The sequence below is a fragment of the Mirounga leonina genome, unplaced genomic scaffold (assembly GCF_011800145.1).
Source record: "Mirounga leonina isolate KUSES-001 unplaced genomic scaffold, KU_Mleo_1.0 Mir_168, whole genome shotgun sequence".
Lineage (NCBI taxonomy): Eukaryota > Metazoa > Chordata > Mammalia > Carnivora > Phocidae > Mirounga > Mirounga leonina.
This window is the reverse complement of record NW_023270426.1, coordinates 2,766,231-2,786,912: the sequence shown is the minus strand read 5'-3', so window position 1 is coordinate 2,786,912 and position 20,682 is coordinate 2,766,231. Positions and strand designations below refer to the sequence as shown.

General features: G+C 43.8%; 1 protein-coding gene across 2 annotated transcripts in view; it reads right to left on the bottom strand.

Annotated features, from left to right (window-relative positions):
* Window positions 1-20,682, bottom strand: part of LVRN (laeverin) — an 87,618-nt gene that overhangs the window by 53,680 nt on the left and 13,256 nt on the right. For both annotated transcript variants that reach the window (XM_035013949.1, XM_035013950.1), the window contains exons 2-6: window positions 16,187-16,329; window positions 14,436-14,575; window positions 10,593-10,719; window positions 2,094-2,248; window positions 532-645 (exon numbers count right to left, since the gene is read on the bottom strand). In XM_035013949.1, coding sequence (XP_034869840.1) covers window positions 532-645; window positions 2,094-2,248; window positions 10,593-10,719; window positions 14,436-14,575; window positions 16,187-16,329 — 679 coding nt within the window. The remainder of the gene's footprint in view (window positions 1-531; window positions 646-2,093; window positions 2,249-10,592; window positions 10,720-14,435; window positions 14,576-16,186; window positions 16,330-20,682) is intronic.

The window sequence follows — 20,682 nt, the reverse complement described above, 5'->3', positions numbered from 1 at the left end:
AAAACAGCAAAATGGGATCAGCTACAATATATGTGATACCAGTTACACAGCTGATCTATCCAATATTTTATAATCTATACTATAGCATATTACTTATCATTAAAGTCATAGGCTACTGATTACAATGGCTTTAAAATTGAGTCTAGTGAAAATGACCTAAAATCTAACAGTAGGGAAAGATAATAGGCATATACCTTATAAGGTGATAAAATAAAATATTAGGCAACCCTTAAAAATCTTGTTTTCAAAAATGATTTAATGATTTGCAGAAATGCTCTTGATATAATATGAAGTACAGAAGACATTACACGTATCTGTGTAAAAAAGTAATTCCCACTTCTATGTATATTTACAATGAGTAAAAGCCTGGAAAAAGAAAACATAAAAAAGATAACACTGGTCATCTCTGGTATCACAGGTAATCTAATATGCCTTCCATTTTTCTGTATTTTACACATTTGAAACAACAAAATACATTAGTTTCATAATTAGGAGAAACAGTTAATAAGTAAACGTAACAGACATACTTACTCTTGGGAATTTAGGATTGAAGTAGTTAATTACTCCAAATTCAAAATAAGATGCAAAACCCTCTTTGAGCCAGATATCGTTCCACCAATTCATGGTAACCAAATTTCCAAACCACTTTTGGAGATGGGAGAAAAAAGAGCTTTCTTAAGTTTAATTTTAGGAATATTTATTGTAATTGCATGTTAAATACATAGAAGGTCAAAGACATAATGAAACTATATTTCCCTCAATAACAGAACTGGAAAACAGGACCCCAAAAAACATGTTGTGGTTTTAACATGAAGAGGTATCAGTCATGCATTTCCTTAAAATAAGTATTTCATATCCAATGATTGAAAGCAATTTTTGTTTTAAAACTGTCATGTTCAAAGATAAAGGTAAGCTAGAGTAGCATGTCTGAAACCGTCTACTTCCTCAAGGGTTATGTTAATCTAAATAAGGCAAAAGTCTGGAATATTCACCCAACACCTACTAATTACAGCATCTTAGAGTCTAAATAGACTACATCAAAATTTCGCAGTAAGCAGTTGTGTTGTCTTAAGAACATGTTTTGATCTGCCCCATGTCCAAGTCACTCATATGTTCTGCTATAATTATTTTCTATTTGAGCTTAACAGAAACAAAGTGTCAAATGGACGATGAATGGAATCAGGAAAGAAAAACACAATAATTTCTAACACCAACTAATCTGTACCCTAGTATTTAATCAAATTCTTGCAATAGCTGTCATGCATTAATAGCTAGCAGCCAGTCTTTCAGAACAATGTGCTGCTTGAACAATCATAAAAAAATGGCATTTTGGGTGACTGACCGAAACTTGTCAAAATTTGTGTTGACTATGCAACGAAGTGTTATTCTATCCCGATAGATCATTCTTTCCCAAAACGTCTTGTGGATCTACATAACAAGAAGATAATAATTTCCTTGTTTAGATAATTTCCTTATGGACAAATTTGTATTAATGGAGTCAAGGTCAAAAAGCAGATGGGAGAACCTCCATCAAACACATAACTAAGCTTCTAAGATCACATTGTAAAAGCACAGATCTAATGAAATAAATCGTTGTTTACAACACCTCTGGGTATGCGGCTTGAGGATTGATGATTGCTCATCTCACTGACACCTTAACCAATTGCCTATATCCCCCTTGAGCCCCTCTTCAGACAAAGCAAAAACAAAGTTCAAACAATCTACTGATGAAATGTGGATATCTTTCAGTGACCTTTTTGAATATTCCTTATTTTAAGGTGGAATGAAAACAAATAATCATAGCTCTGGTTGGCTTACTTTCCCTGAAGAGGGCTCCCTGGAGTGAAGTTTACTTTTGGATGCAAATATCTGAACTCTGAAGGGCCTGGGAGGTCTCATCGCTATGATCCATCACCAATAGTTCAAATTCACACAAGATCTGATTACATAATCTTTCTTTCACTGTCCCACTTCTTGAATAATTTTTTAAAATTTGGTGTACCGTAGAGGTTTTATTTTGTTTTTTGCTATCCTTGGTAGAACAGCTAGAGAATATCTTCATGTGAAATAAGAAAGAACATTTTACCACATGCCTGATGTCCGATCTCGTGGGAGAGAATGAAGGAGATCACAGCCTTTTTGTCTGTTACTTGATCATTTGGTTGCATCAACAATAATGACTCATCGAATATCAATAGTCCCCAATTTTCCATTGCACTGTTGTCAAAAGTAGGCAAGGCAATTATATCTAAGTGGATTTAAATGGAGGGAAAAATGAAATCATCTCTTCCAAAAAGTTTGAGATTTCCAGCTATAACGGTCTCAAAATGAAATCATAAAATTACTAAAAGAAAATACAAATGAATATTTATAATGTGAGGGGAGAGAAGACGAATACCAAAGACGGAAGCCAGAAAATAAATGGTTCTGATTGTCTGAAAATCAAATACTTTTGATAAAGGACCTGTACAGAGAAATCTTAAAACTTCACCATAAAAAAATGAACTTTACAAAATGGGCAACAATCAATCTAAAGAGACATTTCATTGCATAAAATAGGCAAATACACATATGAAAAGATGATCTACATCCTGTGTCACTGGAAAATTGCAAATTAAAATAATGAGATACAACTATACACCCATTAGGATGGTTTAAATCCAAAACACACTACCAAATGCTGCAGAAGATATGGAGGAGCGGCAGGAACTCTCACTCATTGCTGGTGGGAAGGCAAAGTATAGCCACACTGGAAGACAGTTTGCCAGTTTCTTATAAAATTAAATAAAGGCTGGCCGTACAGTCTAGCAATTGAGCAATTGAGGTTATTTGCCCAAATGAGTTGAAAACTTAAGTCCACACAAAAATTGGCACAAGAATGTTTATAGCAGCTTTATTATTTTTTTTAATTTTATCTATTTATTTGAGAGAAAGAGAGCATGCCCATGAGCGGGGGGAGTGGCAGAGGGAGAGAGAGAGCAGCAGACTCGCCACTGAGCTGGGAGGCTGACTCCGCTTACGGCTCGATCCCAGGGCCCTGGGGTCATGACCTGAGCTGAAGGCAGACGCTTAACTGTCTGAGCCACCCAGGTGCCCTATAGCAGCTTTATTTGTAATTGCAAATAAAAAAAAAAATCGGAAACAACGAAGATGTCTTTCAATAGCTGAATGGATACACAAATTGCGGTATATCCATACAATAGAGTGTTATTCAGCGATAAAAAGAAACGAGCTATCCAACTATGAGAGGACAAGAAGGAACTTTAAATGCAGGTTGCTAAGTGAAAAGAAGCCAGTGAGGACAAGCCACACATGGTATGATTCCAACCATGTAACATGATGCAGAAGGTAAAACCAGAGAGACAGTAAAAAAATTGGTGGTTATCAGGACTCTGGGGAGAAGGGGGGCAATGAGCACAGGGGATTTTTATGACAGTGTAACTACTCTGCATGATACTGTAATTTTGGATACATGTCATTCTACATTTGTCAAAACTCATAGAATGTATAGCACCCAGAGTGAAACCTAACATACATTATGGGCTTTATTTAACAATATTGTATCAATATTCGTTCATCAATTCTAACAAATGTAACACTCTAATGCAAGATACTTACAGTAGCAGAAAGTGTGTGGGGGAAAGGGCAATGGGGAGGTGGTAAATGGAATTCCCTATACTTGCTGTGTAATTTTCCTTAAATCTACAAGTGCTCTAAAAAATAGTCTAGTTCATTTTTTAAAAGATTTTATTTATTTATTTGAGAGAGAGATATAGTGAGAGAGAGCAGAGCAGGAGGAAGGGGAGAGAGAGAAGCAGGCTCCCCACTGAGCAGGGAGCCCAACGCAAGGCTTGATCCCAGGAGCCTGGGATCATGACCTGAGCCGAAGGTAGACGCTTAACCGACTGAGCCACCCAGGTGCCCCAGAAGTAGTCTAGTTAAAATGAAATATTTTAGTTTACCAAAAGACACTATAAACAAATTTGAAAGGCAAATCACAAGCTAGGAAAAATATCTGCAGCATATATAACAACTAGATAACTTTTTTTCATATCTAAAGAAAAACCTCTTACAGATAAAAAAAAAAATGTGAACAATTCACTTTAGAAATAATTCAAATAGCCAAAAATCTTACTTAAAATGTTCAACTTTGGGACGCCTGGGTGGCTCAGTTGGTTGGGTGACTGCCTTCGGCTCAGGTCATGATCCTGGAGTCCCGGGATTGAGTCCCACATCGGGCTCCCTGCTCGGCAGTCTGCTTCTCCCTCTGCCCCTCCTCCCTCTCATGCTCTCTGTCTCTCATTCTCTCTCTCGCAAATAAATAAATAAAATCTAAAAAAAAAAAAAATGTTCAACTTTATCAGAAACACAAATTAAAACAATGATATAACTTAATCTTTCAAATGTGTAAGAGGATTAATAATTAGTACTGCTAATATTAGTATTAACAATTAGGTATAGGAAAACTGGCATATAGCCTGTTGGTAAGGATGTGACTGCTACAATCTTTCTGGAGTGATCCAGCAAAATGCTTCAGAATTTTTAGAATGTTTCTACCCTTTGACTAACTCATTCAACTTTTGGGATTTATACTAATGCAAATAGCATGGATATTTATAAACATTCCCTATGTTTCCTTTAGTGTTCTTAAAGTGGCCAAAAAAGGGGGGAGGGCATGCAATTAGTCCAAATGTTCAACCAGAGGGTTAAATTATTTTGCCAAATTGAAATGTAGGCATTCTATGTTTTAAAAATGACAACACAGGGGCGCTTGGTGGCCCAGGTGGTTGAATGTCTGGACTCCTGGTTTTGGCTCAGGTCGTGGTCTCGGGGTCCTACCATTGAGCCCCATGTTAAGCTCCATTCTCAGTGTGGAGTCTGCTTGAGATTCTCTCTCTCCCTCTGCCCCTCCCCCTGCTCACAGACACACACACACACACACTCTTTCTATCTCTCTCTCTGGAATAAATGAATACATCTTTTAAAAAATAAAAAATAAAATAACAATACAAAAGAATAGTTATCTGGATCATGTTGCCACATAGAGTTACCCTTTAAAATAAAACAAAACAAAAGGCCACTCAAAGAAGAGTCGCAATGCTATGGTTCCATTTTTGTTAAAAACAAAGAAGCAAATGCAGAGATTGAGACTGCCCAGACAGCGGGAAAACAGACCCAAAATGTTAGCTGTGGTTATCTCTGAGTGGTAGCATTATGGAAAATTTTTATTCTTTTTTGTGCTTTCCCCAATTTTTCCAAATTTTCTATGGTGTGATCATTTACTAGTTTTAAAACTAGAAGAACAGGGGCATCTGGGTGGCTCAGTCAGTTAAGCATGTGATCTTGATTTCGGCTCAGGTTGTGATCTCAGGATAGTGAGACTGATCCCCTTGATGGGCTCCGAGCTGGGTATGGAGCCTGTTTAAGATTCTCTCTCTCTTCCTCTGCCTTTGCCCCTCCCCCACCCAAAATAAAACTAGAAGAACAAGAAAACATTTTACCTTCTTTTGCTAATAGAAGAAATGCCATTTTTATAATGTGTGCTACGTTTGCCTAATGAATGTTCTGTGCTGTGTTTGATATATTATGTTGATTTATACATGGTTGAAGATGGCATGTGCGGTAAAATGTATCTAGGTCATTACATAGCCTCCGCTAGTTAATGCTCTATTATCTTTGGGCATACTTAATTGCTAAGCGTAGGTTGGAACTCCTCTACCTCCCTTTTCCTCCACCTGCATCCATCCCCCCTTCCATCAACCCACTCACTTTCCTTGCAAAGTCTGCTCTTCTCCACTCAAGCCAATCCCTTTTGCTCTCTACAACTGTTGAGCCATTCTCTGCTCGAGTTCTTTGGTGCCCCAAGCAATCCTCTGTTCAATCTATGAATGCCCGCAATCTTTGCTGGCCAATCTTAACCAATTCTAAGAAGCCATTCCTTACTAACTCCTGATAACGATTTTTACCTTCAGATGCACAGAATTGGGAGTAAGCAAATTCTTGTTTCTTGATCAACTATCATCATTGGCTCACACAGAACCCTGTTTTATTTTATTTTAATGATTACCTCATTATTTTAAAATAAAGACACCGGGGCGCCTGGGTGGCTCAGTCAGTTAAGCGTCTGCCTTCCGCTCAGGTCATGATGTCGGGGTCCTGGGATTGAGCCCCTCATCGGGCTCCCTGCTCACGGGGAATCTGCTTCTCCCTCTCCCTCCCTGTTTGTGCTCTCTCTTGCTATCTCTTTCTCTCTCTCTCAAATAAATAAAATCTTAAATATAAACTAAAATAAAATAATGATATAAATACCCATGAATCCGCCTCTCTCCCTTTAGAACAAGGTTGGCAAACCCTTTCTTTAAAGAGCCAGATAGGAAATATTTTCAGCTTTGTGGGCTGTATGTTTTCCATCACATTTTTAACTTTGGCATCGCAGAGCAAAAGCATCCGTAGACACCATGTAGGCAAATGAAGCGTGCTGTGTTCCAATAAAACTTTATTTATGGACCTTGAGATTTGAATTTCATATAATTTCCATGTGTCACAGAATATTCTTTTTATTTCCCCCCCAACCGTTTAAAAATGTAAAAACCACCCTGAGTTCGTGGCCTATCCAGAAAAGGGCAGCGGGCCAGATTTGATAGCTTGCCAACCCCTAACTGAGAATGTTGCTAATAACTCATACTGTGATTCCCAGACCACTGGCATTAGCAGAACCTGGGAGCTTATTAGGGATGAGAATTCTGGGACCAACCACAGACCTACTGAAACAGCACTTCTTGGCTCAGCATCTGTGTTTTAACAAGACTTCTGGATGATTCCAACACACGCTGAAGTTTGACAAGAGCTGACTTACCTCTCTCTGTGTGCTCCTTCTCAGCTCACACTTTAGCGTCTTCTTCCAGCAGCTAAGTCACTATCCTCAAGTTTAGGGGGTTTTGTTTTGAAACTTTAGGGAAAAAAAATGTTTCATTCTCATGGCCATAGAGTTTTTTTGTTGTGTGAATGAAACCTAATTTATCTATCCCTTCTCCTAACCACGACCATTTTTGATTGCTTTCAGTCTAGGGCTGTATTAAAAAAAGTTAACTATGAACGTTCTTGCACATGTCTTCTGGTACATATGTGCTGATTCCTCTTGGAGATGTAATTAGAACCAGAATTCCTGGGTTTTAAGGTATTCTAATGATCAGCATTGCAAGACAATATGTTTCAAAGTTGTTGTGACGGCCATTTCCTAACATTTGGCATTTGTTAGATGCCTACTTTTTAACAAGTGAATGGGTATAAATAGGTATAAAATGGTGCCTCACCCTGGCCTTGGACATTCATTTGTTAGATTACTAATGAGGTTAAAGAACTCTGCATGAGTTTAGGGCGCCTGGGTGGCTCAGTTGGTTAAGCGACTGCCTTCGGCTCAGGTCATGATCCTGGAGTCCCGGGATCGAGTCCCGCATCGGGCTCCCTGCTCAGCGGGGAGCCTGCTTCTGCCTGTGACCCTCCCCCCTCTCATGTGCTCTCTCTCTCTCATTCTCTCTGTCTCAAATAAATAAATAAATAAATAAATCTTAAAAAAAAAAAAAGAAAAACTTAAAAAAAAAAAAAAGAACTCTGCATGAGTTTAGGGCGCCTGGGTGGCTCAGTCGTTAAGCGTCTGCCTTCGGCTCAGGTCATGATCCCAGGGTCCTGGGATCGAGCCCACATCAGGCTTCCTGCTCAGTGGGAAGCCTGCTTCTCCCTCTCCCACTCCCCCTGCTTGTGTTCCTGCTCTCGCTATCTCTCTCTCTGTCAAATAAAAAATTAAAAAAAAAAAAGAACTCTGCATGAGTTTATTAAGCCACATGTGTTCCTTTTTCTGTAAAACATCTATTCATGTATCTCTTCCTTGTTTCTTCTTCTGTATTGTTCTTATTTATTTGTAAGTGTTCTTTATTATTTAGGGTACTCCCATTACCACTTCTTAATCTTCTTTCTCTTAAGACTTTCACTCAGCCAGTCCAGCATCGCTCGCTCGGTGATGCATGGCTTTTGTTTCTACATACGGAAGCTACCACCCCAACTCAGCTCTGTTTGAACAGAGCCCCAGCCACCTACTCCTCTTGCATTCAGAAAGCACCAGGATGGGTGCCCGGTGGCTCCGTTGGTTAAGTGCTGGACTCTCGATTTTAGCTCAAGTCATGATCTCAGGGTTCTGAGATCGAGCCCCGCATCAGGCTCCATGCTCAGTGGAGAGTCTGCTTGAGATTCTCGCCCTCTCCCTCTGCCCCTCCCCCTGGCTCTCATGCACACACACACTGTCTCTCTCTCTAGTAAATAAATAAATCTTTTTAAAAAATTAAAATAAAATCTGCAAATCTCAAAAGCCCATATTTATTACTTTTTTAAAAAACAAGATGTATTTATTTGAGAGAGAGAGCACAAGCAGGGGGGACCAGCAGACTCCCCACGGAGCAGGGAGCTCGATGCGGGGCTCAATCCCAGGACCCTGGGATCATGACCCGAGCCGAAGGCAGATGCTTAACTGACTGAGCCACCCAGGCACCCCTGTTTTGTACTTTTTAAATGGCTCAACCAAGAGTTAAAATAACTAGGAAACATTTGTTTCTCTATCTTTTAAAGATCCAATAATAGAAAATCTCCTTATTTTCATCATCTGTTAAAATGCAGTTGTGAGCAAGTGCTACCTGCGTTTCACATTGGTTGAGAGGCTATGAAGGATATAAAAATGTGCCAAATATAACCCTGATTTCCAGAAGTTGACAATCTAGTCAGAATTTACATGGAATTACTGAACTAAGTGCATGTATTGATCCCCTTCATCAAAAAAAAAAAAAAAGTTTACCGTTTACCATTCTGAAAGAAGCACTATCCATAGGCTCTGAGGGTACAAAGAAAAAGACAAGCCAGATCCTGAACCCGCGTTACTCTTGATCTCATGGTGGGGGGGGGGGGGGGAGTACAATTAGACTCTAGTTAAGTCAAGAGCTCCAATGGAGGGGTGCACAGGATGCTGTGGAAGCATGAGGAAAAGGGCATCAGGGAAAGCTTCCTGGAGGAGGGGGCACTAAGTGGAGAAATATATGAATTAACCAGTTGGGTAGACCTCATCGCAGGATGTGCAAAGTGCCTGTGCAAGAGCCTGGGGGAGAGGAGAAGAGGAAGGTGGAGGAGGGGAAAGAGAGGGTACCAAAGCCTCCTTCCGACTCTGAAGAACTGCCAAAAGCCCCGAGAATTTGGCAAGAGATGCACGGTTGTAAAGACAGACTATATACAGAGTCTGGACTTGATCCTCAGGGCGATGGGAAGCCACGGAGAGGTTTTAAAGAGGCCAATAATACGCTCATTGGACTTCGCTAGGGAAAGATCCCCTGTGCCTCAGTGTGGGAGACGGAATAGAGGGAACAAGAGGGAAGGGGGTATAACCAAATGGGGCCTGCTGAACTACAGATGATAGCGGTGTAAACCATGGAGGGCGGGGGGCACGGGGAGGAGGGGATGGAGATAATGAGGAGGAGCCTACTTTGATGGAGGGGTGCTTCATGGAACAGGGTGTGAAGGGTCACTGTGAACTGTTCCTTATCTAAATAAAGTCAAATGGAACTTTTCTTGCCTAGACAAGTGTCATCTTGAGATCCTCCGGCCACAGAAGCCTTCAAGCCCAGGCTTCTGATGCCCCCAACTCCCAAAAGGACAGGTATCACTCCCGGGATCCCTAACTGGGCCAAGGCTGCCTCATGCCCCATTCCTCCTGAACCAGCAAGCTTGAGCTACAGAGCCCCCGGCTCGCCAGGCCGAGTTCAGGAGGCTTGAATTCCCGGGTATGGACTTCCTACCTTCTTCCACCATCTGCCCATGTAGACAGGGCATACTTTTTCCAAGACTTCACATAACATGTCAGAGGAACAAAATACATTTACACAATATGCCCTCACGGTAGACAGAGAAAACACTGGACGACTTTCTGAGCTGAAGGGCTCACGCGATTTGAAGGACATACTCTACAGATCTATAAGCAATAAAACGTTCCCGGATTTTCTCGAGGATCCTAGTGTTCACAGGTGATTCCAATTTTATACAGCAAACGTTGACAGATAGGACCCCACGTCCTCTCCAATGCCTCACAGCTAAAGAATAGGAAAACAAACAAACAAACAAAACCCAAACAAACCCCACCCCACAGAAACCTACCCCTGACCCAAAACCTTCATTCACGGGAACTGGAGTAATTCTCGTAGGCCTGCTAAAAGGATCCAGAATATTGCATCACCCCCACGCACTGGGAGAAGAAAGGACAGAACACTAGACAAAGAGCAGGGGCTAGAGGCTGTGAAACTGGCAATGAACACCCAGGAGGAGTCTAAATCTTGAGGACACCTGCTGGGCACATGGCATCGTACAGAGAAAGAGCAAACAGGCCCCTCCGTGTTCAGGAAGGTGTAGGACACAAGGCTGGGAGGTCAGCAGGGCTGCCCCCCAAAAGAGCAGCTAAATGCTGACAGTGGGTCTTTGGAGGCTCCTCTGCATGCCCTTTGACCTTAACCCAGGCCCCCCACAATAGGAAGTCCATTGCATCGGAAGGGAAGATAGCTCACCTGTTTTGGGAAGAGGGTAACTAATATTAAATAGATCTTCCAGAAAAGAGAAGATGGGACCTGTGAGGTTCAAAGCAAAGTCTGCATTTCCGTTCGCGATGGCGTCTTTCCGGGCCCAGATGCGTATCTAAATCAAAACAATGAAGTGGTGATTAGGGAAAGCAGTTGTGACTTGGGCAATGGGCAGCCTGCTTGCTCCAAATCCCTGATGCTCTGGAGTCAAAGCCTTACCTTTTCGGAAGAAGCTACGGAATAGAAAGTTGGCCGGTCACCCGTGAACGACATGCGGGGGTTACAGGGGTGCCGACCCCGTGCAGTAAAAAAATCCATAGATCACTTTAGGGTCCCCAAAAACTTAACTGCTAATAGGCTGCTACTGACTGAAAGCCTTACCGATCATGGGAACAGTCACTTAATACACATTGTCTCTATTACACTGTTTCTTACAGTAAAGTAAGCTAGAGAAAAGAAGACGTTATTAAGGAAATCGTAAGGAAGAGAAAATACATTTACACTGCCAAACTATGCACAAAATCCGGGCATAGGTGGACCCGCTGGGTCCAAATCTGCGTTGCTCAAGGGTCAACTGGAAATGGGCAGATGCCCTGGAGAAAATCCAGAAGGCTGTTCGCTAAGATGTAAGCAGTGACTCTCTGGAAAGGGGTGTTATTTCAGTGTTTTACAGTAACGTGTCTAACTTTTGGAATTCGGAAATAATCCTTGGGCTAGTATCTACCCCCACCGAAAATGTAGACTCTGTCTTTGAGTAAAAGAGCATGTTGGACCCTTGCTTCCCTTTCTAGGACCTATTTCCAACGTTCCCAAACAGAATCGTGCGGTTAGCAGGGGTTACATGGTGTGGTAGAGATTACACACGTCTGCATCGTGCAAATTTAAAATGGTTCCTTCATGCTTATTAGCGCTGAGGTCATTAATAGGGTGATCTTGTCTTCGAAATTTTAAGTAAGGTTAATTCCCTTAATTTAAAGAAGTTCATCAATAGTTCTTTGATCTTACAGTGGTTGAGCAAGGGTATACAGTCTGTTTATGACACTTCCTCTTTAGTAGGTAAAGAGACATCCCTGCCTTGTTAGTTTAATGTGACCGACCTATTGTTTGGGCCCTTGGAAATTGATTTTGCGACTTTGGTGGCAACTTTGCTCCTGTTTGACCATTCATTATTATTTTTTTTTTTTAAAGATTTTATTTATTCATTTGACAGAGATAGAGAGCACAAGTAGGCAGAGTGGCAGGCAAAGGGAGAGGAAGAAGCAGGCTCCCCGCTGAGCAGGGAGCCTGACGTGGGGCTCGATCTCAGGACCCTGGGAGCATGACCTGAGCTGAAGGCAGACGCTAAACAACTGAGCCACCCATGCGTCCTATTATTTTAATAGGAAATCATTTTATATCCCACAGCAAAAGCATCGGGGCACTTTTCTAATGGGGCTACTAGCGTGAAAACACCGAAGAACATGCACGAGACTCAAAAACCCTTGAACGAAAGGTCGAAATGAGGGCATTAAGATAATTGTCCTGATGTGAATACCGTCGATGTGAGGATGCGTTCTCTGCCAAACACTGGAGAAAGTGCTGGGAAAATGAAAAGCAGGACAATGATATTTCCAGCTTGCTGTGCTCCAGGAACGCATTCACCTTCCTCTGCTTGTATTTCTGCTAGAAAATTTGTCTTGAATTAGGTGACTTTGGAATTACGTGAGGTCTTCAGGAATGTTCCCCTCTCACAGAATGCAACCACCTGCTTCTGGGGCCTCCGACCTCATGCTTTTTGGCCTCCCCCACGCTGCAGGGGCCTCCTTCTCCCAGGAAGGAGGCCTCAGGACTCAGCCCTGCCCCTACATGGCACTTGCCCACCCCCCACCTCCAGTTCCAGGCAATAGGAAGATGGCTGCAACCAAACCCACACTGCGAGTGGAAAGAACATTCCCTTCTCCCCGCGTTCAAGATGGATGCATTTTCACTGTAACATCTGGAGAAATAACAGAACCTTTGTAGGTTCAATTTTCAGTTTCAAAACTCCTCCCCCAAACTACCATCCTATATTATAGCCAAAGGGGAAGCAAGTGATGGAGACTTCAAGCTGTGTGGGAGGGAGCTAACACCAAACAGTGAGGAACACTTGGAAGATGCAGCCGTAAAATTCCTTCAAATCCACACCTCACCCCCCTCAGTGTGATCTTGGGGTCCTCCCTGCACCCAGCAGACCTCAACACCTAAGAGAGGAAAATCTTCACACGTGCCTGTGTGTGCCAAGTCCTACTCAAAAGATGTTATTTCCAACCTTAGGTCTGTGTTTCCAAGTTTATCCTCATGTCAAGGAATAGCCACCTTTTCAATCTCACTAAATTCTTATCTCTTCCTCGACAAGCAATTGTTTGTATAATCTGGACCCTCTTCCAAGAGTACATTCTGGTTCCCCTGTAGGATAGACGGCAGACTCCTTCCCTTTGTAGAGAGCTGAGCCGGAGCCAAACCAGCATTCCACTGATAAACTCATCCCAAATTTCAATCTTCTGGCGAAGAATGGGCCTTTCTTAGGCCTGTTCCGTTCCCTCTTTGCTTCAACGGCAGCTGGTTTTCTTTTCAGGGCTATCTTTCACCAAGAAATGGACTGGCCCCTTTTTCTCAAACTTTCTGCTGAAAGAGCAGCCCCAAGAGCCACCGGCCCCACGGGAAGCCCCATGATGCGCTTCCACATCATGCCCGAGGAGATTTCTCAGGAGGTGTCAGGAATGGTTCCCTTGGCCTGCGCTCCGTCTGTGTATCTCAAGGCCCCACCAGTGACTCTTCGGGAAGCGAAATCAGGCTGCAACCAATAGCTGAGGAGGAGAGCTGTGGTCTGCGTGGAACATGGTATTGTTCCGTCAGCCTGCAGAGGAGTAGCTCGGAGTGAGTTGCCCCTGGTGAGAGGCTTGTCTCCTCCACAGCCTCCTGATCTGCACAAGTCCATGGTACAAGCCTGGAAGATGCTGGGCCCGGAGAGAGAGTCTCCACCCTCTGTGGGAGCCCGATCTGCCTCAGGTCTGGGAGGTCAATGTGGTGAGACAGAACACGGCCTGCGGAATCGGCCTTACTTCCCTCCACGCTCCAGTGTGGGGTGTGAACCAGATGGTAAAGGACTGCGGTGGGAACCTGGATATTTGCCCAGAAGGTGACTATAGAAGGAGGGTATGACTGGGTGAGAAGGAGGTGTTTTAGGACAGAGCGCCTCCTTCACCCAACTCTGAGGGAGCGCTGTGTTTCTCAGAGTTGAGCAAGCCCGCCGCCCTGATCCATCACCTGCAGGCACCGTTTCCATCATGTGGCTGTTCCCAGCTGGTGCCCAGGGCCATATGGGGCACTGGACACCCTGACTGTCACCCCCGCTTCAAGGCTGCATCACCTTGTGGACTAAATAGCAGGCAAACCTGAGTTTCAAGGCGTGAGTGCAGGAGAACTGTGGCGTCCCATCTGCAAAGCCACACTAGAGTTTCTTTCTTTGCTTTTTTTAAAAGATTTTATTTATTTGTCAGAGAGAGAGAGTACAAGCAGAGGAAACTGGAATGGGAGAGGGAGAAGCAGGCTCCCCGCTGAGCAAGGAGCCCGATGCGGGGCTCGATCCCAGGACCCTGGGATCATGATCCGAGCCGAAGGCAGATGCTTAACGACTGAGCCCCCCAGGCACCCCTCCCCCCACTAAGAGTTTCAAGAGGGCCTAGAAACAGTCAGAGGGGCCACCAGGAGGTGACATGGGAAACAGAGGCATGACCCCCGGATTCGGAAAGAACGGACGAACCACCCACAGCCAGCACGAAGGCACTCACCTGGGCTGTCTTCCTCACTCACCTCCTTGCCCCTTTCGGTTCTGTCCACGTGGGCATAGTCACATATGGCCAAGGCCACTAAGTAAGTCGGCATGTGGGGCGTCGTGGAAAAGGTGGTGACTGTCCACGTGCTTCCATTTGTGTCTCTCCTTGCAGACTGACCTACAGAAATCGATTTCAGTCCAAATCACTGTAAACCAAAGCACTAACAGCCACCTCTGAAACCATGTGTCCAGGCGCGTGTCACCCAGTGACTTCTTCCCAGCCAGTCCCCAGAGTCGAGCGGTTTGGATTTCTCCACCCCAAACTCATCAAAACCATATGAAGTGAAATAAGCCCGAGAAAGACAAATACCATATGATTTCACTGATGTGTGAAATTTAAAAGGCAAAACACATGAACAAACCAACCAAGAAACAAAAAAACTGGAAACTCATAAATACAGAGAATAAAATGGTGGTTGCCAGTGGAGAGGGGGCTGGGGCAGTGGGCAAAATGGGTGAAGGAGATTAACAGCTAAAGTGGGGAGGGGTGCCTGGGTGGCTCAGTCAGTTGAGCATCTGAGTCTTGGTTTCCACTCAGGTCATGATCTCAGGGTCGTAAGATCGAACCCTGCTTCGGACTCCATGCTCAGCGTGAAGTCTACTTGAGATTCTCCCTCTCCCTCTGCCCCTCCCCCTGCTAGCACTCTCTCTCTCAAAATAAATAATCTTTGAAAAAAGATCAATGCCACAGGGATACAATGTACAGCATAGAAGATAGTGACTACACTTATCATGGTGAACCGTGCATAATGTCACCTAATTGTCGAATCACCATGACGTACCTCTGAAACTCATGTAATCTTGTATGTCCGCTATACTACAATTAAAAACATACAAACAAAGAAACGACATTAGGAAGATCTAGGGACAGCACCTTTGCTCTGAATCGGTATCTTGAGTAATATTGACGGAGGGCCAAATCCATGGGCACGTAGGTGAGGCCCACGACGCACCTCTTCTCTTTTCCATCCACTTCTACTGTTTCCTAGACCAGTCCAGCTCTCACAACACTTCATCTAGAGCCTCCCAGGCCCCCAGGAGGTCAAGGAAGGGCAATGTGGCCATTGTACGGTTTCGGCAAAGTCTTCAGTGGAGGCAGGCTGGGTCTTTAAAGCTGAGGGCCGGGTATCTGATGTGAATCAGGCTGGCATACATTAACAGGGAGTGGTGGGGACCACAACAGGCTGGGGGCCCCCCGTTCTGCAGGGGACAGCCTCTCACAAGCTCTAACTATTGCTGTCACGAAGGAGCTACATGCTTCGTGTCCTTATATCTTCTGTTTACAAGGAAGTAAAAATCTTGATTTTTATGAGAAATCTCTGGATTTTTTGAAGTTCAATCAGAAGAAAAAAAAATCGTGTGAGCCAAATGAAACACATCTGGGCACCAGATTCAGACTAAGTCTGCTAGCTTGTTATCACTAATGATCAATATTAAAGGCCAAACTAACGGGCAGACAGGCTGCCAAGGAATAAGAACAACGTGGTGTCCCCAGCTTCCAATGCAAAAAGAATCAGGATTTACCATCTCTGAGATGCTGGTGCTGATACAGACCCCAGGTGACTGCTCTCCCTAATTATAATACACTGCCGATACACAGCCTCGAAAAGCTATTGATATCAAAGGTATTAGAGAGTTAAATATCCATGCATACACATATATAGGTCTGTACACACACATATGTATCATTACTATACACGTATATATGAGGACAGGAAATATTACTTACCTAGTTTGGGCATGTTGGAAAGGGCCACATAGCTTGGGTGATGAATAATTGTAATATTAAAAGTTGCCTTTAGAGCTGGTTCATCAAAACAAGGAAACACACTCCTGGCAAATGTGGGTTCCATCTGAGACGCTAACAGGGCCCTGCAATACAGTTTTGGGAAAAATCTATTTATTTTTATTTCAAATTAGGGGAAACAAAAAAAAATACGGAGGGATGATGGCTTATAATTATATTCAGGGAGGAGCTGGAGTATTTCCCCTCATCTTCCTCACTGCCCTTCCAGTTAAAACACACACAGTTTAGTTCTCACCACACCTTGGAATTCTTGTAAGACCTAAAATACAAAAGACCTATTTAATTTTTGACCACAAAATACTATTTACTCATTACATCATATGCCTTTAAAACCCTCTGCAAACAAAATAGGGACAAATATAGCAAATACGCAATGAGGCTTTTGAGAACCAAGTTATTTTTTTAAACTAGGATTACTTTTTGGGGACTGGACTATTGTTCTCATCCTCCATTGAAATGCAAGCAATGTTTACTGGAGAATTTCTACATTTTTATCTTTTTCTCACATGGTCCCTCTTCTTCATGGTTGAAAACTTAGAAGAGGTTTCATTGCACCCGCTGGGGGTAAATGATCTAAGTACGTGCCAAATGAAAAAAAAGAAACAAAAACTACTTTCATTTACATATGGGTAGATTTGTCAAATCCCTACGGCTCCTTCCCCGATCTCCATGGAAAAATACAAAGAGTGGCATTACCCCACAGTGCACTGGTGATTTATGGGGAAAACTTTAGGGACAAGAGTGCCCTGGGCAAACGAGGAGATTGTCAGGTTCATCCTCTGTAAACACGGCCAAAATCTGACAAGAGATGGGTCCTCACTAACAACTTTCTCCCCAAATAAACCTGTGGTCTCATTAAGACTTGGTGACCTGGGACCCTGATTTGGGATGACAATTGTGGATGCTAATTCTTTTTTTTTTTTTTTTCCCTAAAGTCCTGAGACTTACTGTCCCTGATGCATTTACCCTTGTTTCAGGCCCAGCTCTTAAATAAATAACAAGGGAATTCAACAGGGTGTGAGAGAGTATGGCCCCTGCATTATCACCACCTACCTCCACCATGATAAGGCCCCCACTCACATGAAAATTCACACGCAACAGTCCACACGCTCAAAAACCTCTCAAAGTCAGCCAACTTGAAGTGTTTATAACCTTGCTGTGACAAAACTGTAATTTTCAACAAGCCTGTTCTGCCCCACTTAACTTTGCCCTTGCTTCCACAGGCTGGAAGGCGGCCCGTGAACTCTGACATCCGTGAACTCTGACCTCAGCCACTTTGGCTGCAAGACTCTGCTCGATCTCGTGCTAGCTGAGCAAGCCTGAACAACCTGCCACACGTTCTTGCTGAGCCTCTGATTCCGCACCCAGAAAGGAATGGCACCATCAACCTTTTCTTGCTGTTTGAACTTTTACCTGATTAGCAACTGAATTTATCAATAAACCACCTACGAATTCTCCTATATTCCTTTCAATCTCCCAGATTGTTCTCCATATAGATGAACTGTAAAAGAGTTCAAGGAGGGATAAGTTACAGGGTAGGGGTGGAGGGTTGGAACATTGACAATTACAACTGCATTTAGACAGGTCTCAGAGGTCACAGCTGACCGCAAGCTGAATACGAACCACATTTGTCTTCCTAATGAAGATCAAACTTCCAGAAGTAGGGGTCACGTGTTTTCTCTTCAGTACCATTTATAATATTTGGCAAAAACATGCGTTCATAACAATTGAATAAGTACTTTCTCAGCTTTGGAGGGACTGCAAAATAAAGGCAGCTTGATCTAATATAGATAAAAGAATACAAAGTATTTTTACAGTGTCTGTTGCCCCAGGTATTTGTTTTGTAGTATTGGTTGCTATCTTTAAAAGACAGGTGATGAAGGAGCGAAGAGTCAAACAGTTGACAATATAGTGGAAAGAATATTGAGCAGCGAGGGGCACCCGGGTGGCTCAGTCAGTTAAGAGTCTGCCTTCGGCTCAGGTCAGGATCCCAGGGTCCTGGGATCGAGTCCCACATCGGGCTCCCTGCTCAGCAGGGAGTCTGCTTCCCCCTCTCCCTCTGTCTACTGCTCCCCCTGCTTGTGCTCGCTCTCTCTGACAAATAAATAAAATAAATTAAAATAAAATAAAAAGAAAGTAAACCTCTCTCCACTGCCACGATTTCACAAAGCATATGAATCTCAAGGAAGTTGCCAGGTGAGAAGGACAGAAAATCAGACTCTTCAGGCAAGTGGGAAAGTTGTATGCTCAACAAAAAGGGCTACTCTACCTCTGAAACTAATAATACATTATATGTTAATTGTTGATTTTAAATTTTAAAAAGTGGGGGCGGGGGAGCCACAGGTTTCAAAAAGGCTAAGAGATGCCCGCTCAGAGAGTCACCGCTTTAACAAACCAAATACCCAGCAAGTGCCTTCCCATTCCATGATTTGGGCCTCTGGAGAAGTGAAATAAAAGAAACTCTTGGATCTTGCTCAACTATTTCCCTCCCTGGTTTTTTACAAACAAACAAAACGGGAAAGATCCCTACAACACACAGCCTTGCTGGCTCTCAGGCTTATCTACCCAGGTCAGGACCTGCCAGCAGCATACACGACCTGGTTATGCCACATCTGGGAACTGAAGGATGGTACTTGTTCCCTGCTGTCTCTGCTTTGGACTCAAGCAACCCTGTAAGGATATCCTGACCTCGGAAAAAAGAACCATCCACCCTCCCCTGCCCTCAAAGCTCACTGAAACATGCTATTACAGTGCCTGGGAAGTCTGGGTTGAGAGCGGTCAGCTGGGGAGGGAGTTAATTTGGGAGAGTTTGTCTCGTAGGGGCTCGGGATTTCAAAGCTACTTTCCCGCCCTCTGGTACAGCCAGACAATCCTGGACTTGCCACATTTCTGTGCCGGAGGAGGTCTTCGGGGTCAAGACCACGTGATGTCCTTGGGGGTCCATCTCCTGCCATGTAAGAAACATCCCCTCACTAAGGTATTTCATTCCCAAGTATTGTATGGACACCATCTGCCTACAGCTCTAGCTCACAAGTGCTGAGTATTATAACTGGCCAAGGGTTAAGTAAGACCTGAAAGTGGTCCCCCTGAGTTGTTTTTGCACAACGACACACTCAGAAATCAAAATGTTTAGTAAAGATGGACGTTACACCACTGGTCTGTGGTTCAAGGCTTGGCCCATGAATCATGTTTGTTTATTACTTGTGTAACAGGATCTTAAAACTGAAGTTTCCACCAGGCAACAGGACATAATAGAGGTACAATTCCAGAGAAAGGTGCCAAACCATGTTATGAAGATTTTTGAAGGAGATGGCCTCGAGAACCCACGGGCCCCTCTTGGGCTTCTCAGGTCCATCAGAGATATATGGAAGAGGGTGCCTGGGTAGTCTGTTAAGCATTTGCTTTCGGCTCAGGCCATGATCCCAGGGTCCTGGGATCGAGTCCTGCATCGGGCTCTCTGCTCAGTAGGGAGCCTGCTTCTCCCTCTCCCTCTGCCCCTTCCCCCTCTGCCTTTGTACTCTCTCTCTCAAATAAATAAATAAATAAAATCTTTTTTAAAAAAAATATAGAGGGAAGGAAGATCAGGGAATGGAGACAAGAGATGAGAGGAGAGATTTCTCAGCGTGGGAGGGGCATAGTTTAGCAAAGCCCTCTTGATCTCAGGGTGCTGGGAACCCCTAACTAGGGTGAGCTAGAAGGGGAGAAGATCCCACAGAAAGCACAGAGCGTTTCCTGAGGCTGAGAGACTTGGAGGCTGGTACCCAGCTTCCAGGTGGGAAAGCCGAAATTGACACTGGTCAGAATCTAACTCCTACCAGGTAGGACTCTGAAAGGCAGGAGACTGACAGCTTTGGAGGCAGAGCCAGAAGAAGAGTGCTACTGTCTTAGGACCCACGTCAGCCCCAGTCAGGGATACATGAGTGTTCCTTGGAAGAGCTGTGGGCCCTGAGTCACGGAGTGAGCCAGTACGGGACCGACTTGGGTTCTGTCCACGGGGCCACCTGCAGGAAGCCGGAGATACACTACTGCATGTCCGGGGGTGGGGCTGAGGAAAGAGTCACTAATGACCATCAGGACAGAGAAACAGAGAAAGCAGCCGGCAGGAGCAAGGAAATCATAGGAGAAAGAGAAACAGTGAGAAGATCTGTACCTCTGAAACAAATAATACATTATATGTTTAAAAAAAGAAGAAGAAGAAGAAGAAGATAGCAGGAGGGGAAGAATGAAGGGGGGGGAAATCAGAGGGGGAGACGAATCATGAGAGACGATGGACTCTGAGAGACAAACTGAGGGTTCTAGAGGGGAGGGGGGTGGGAGGATGGGTTAGCCTGGTGGTGGGTATTGAGGAGGGCACGTTCTGCATGGAGCACTGGGTGTTATGCACAAACAATGAATCATGGAACACTACACCAAAAACT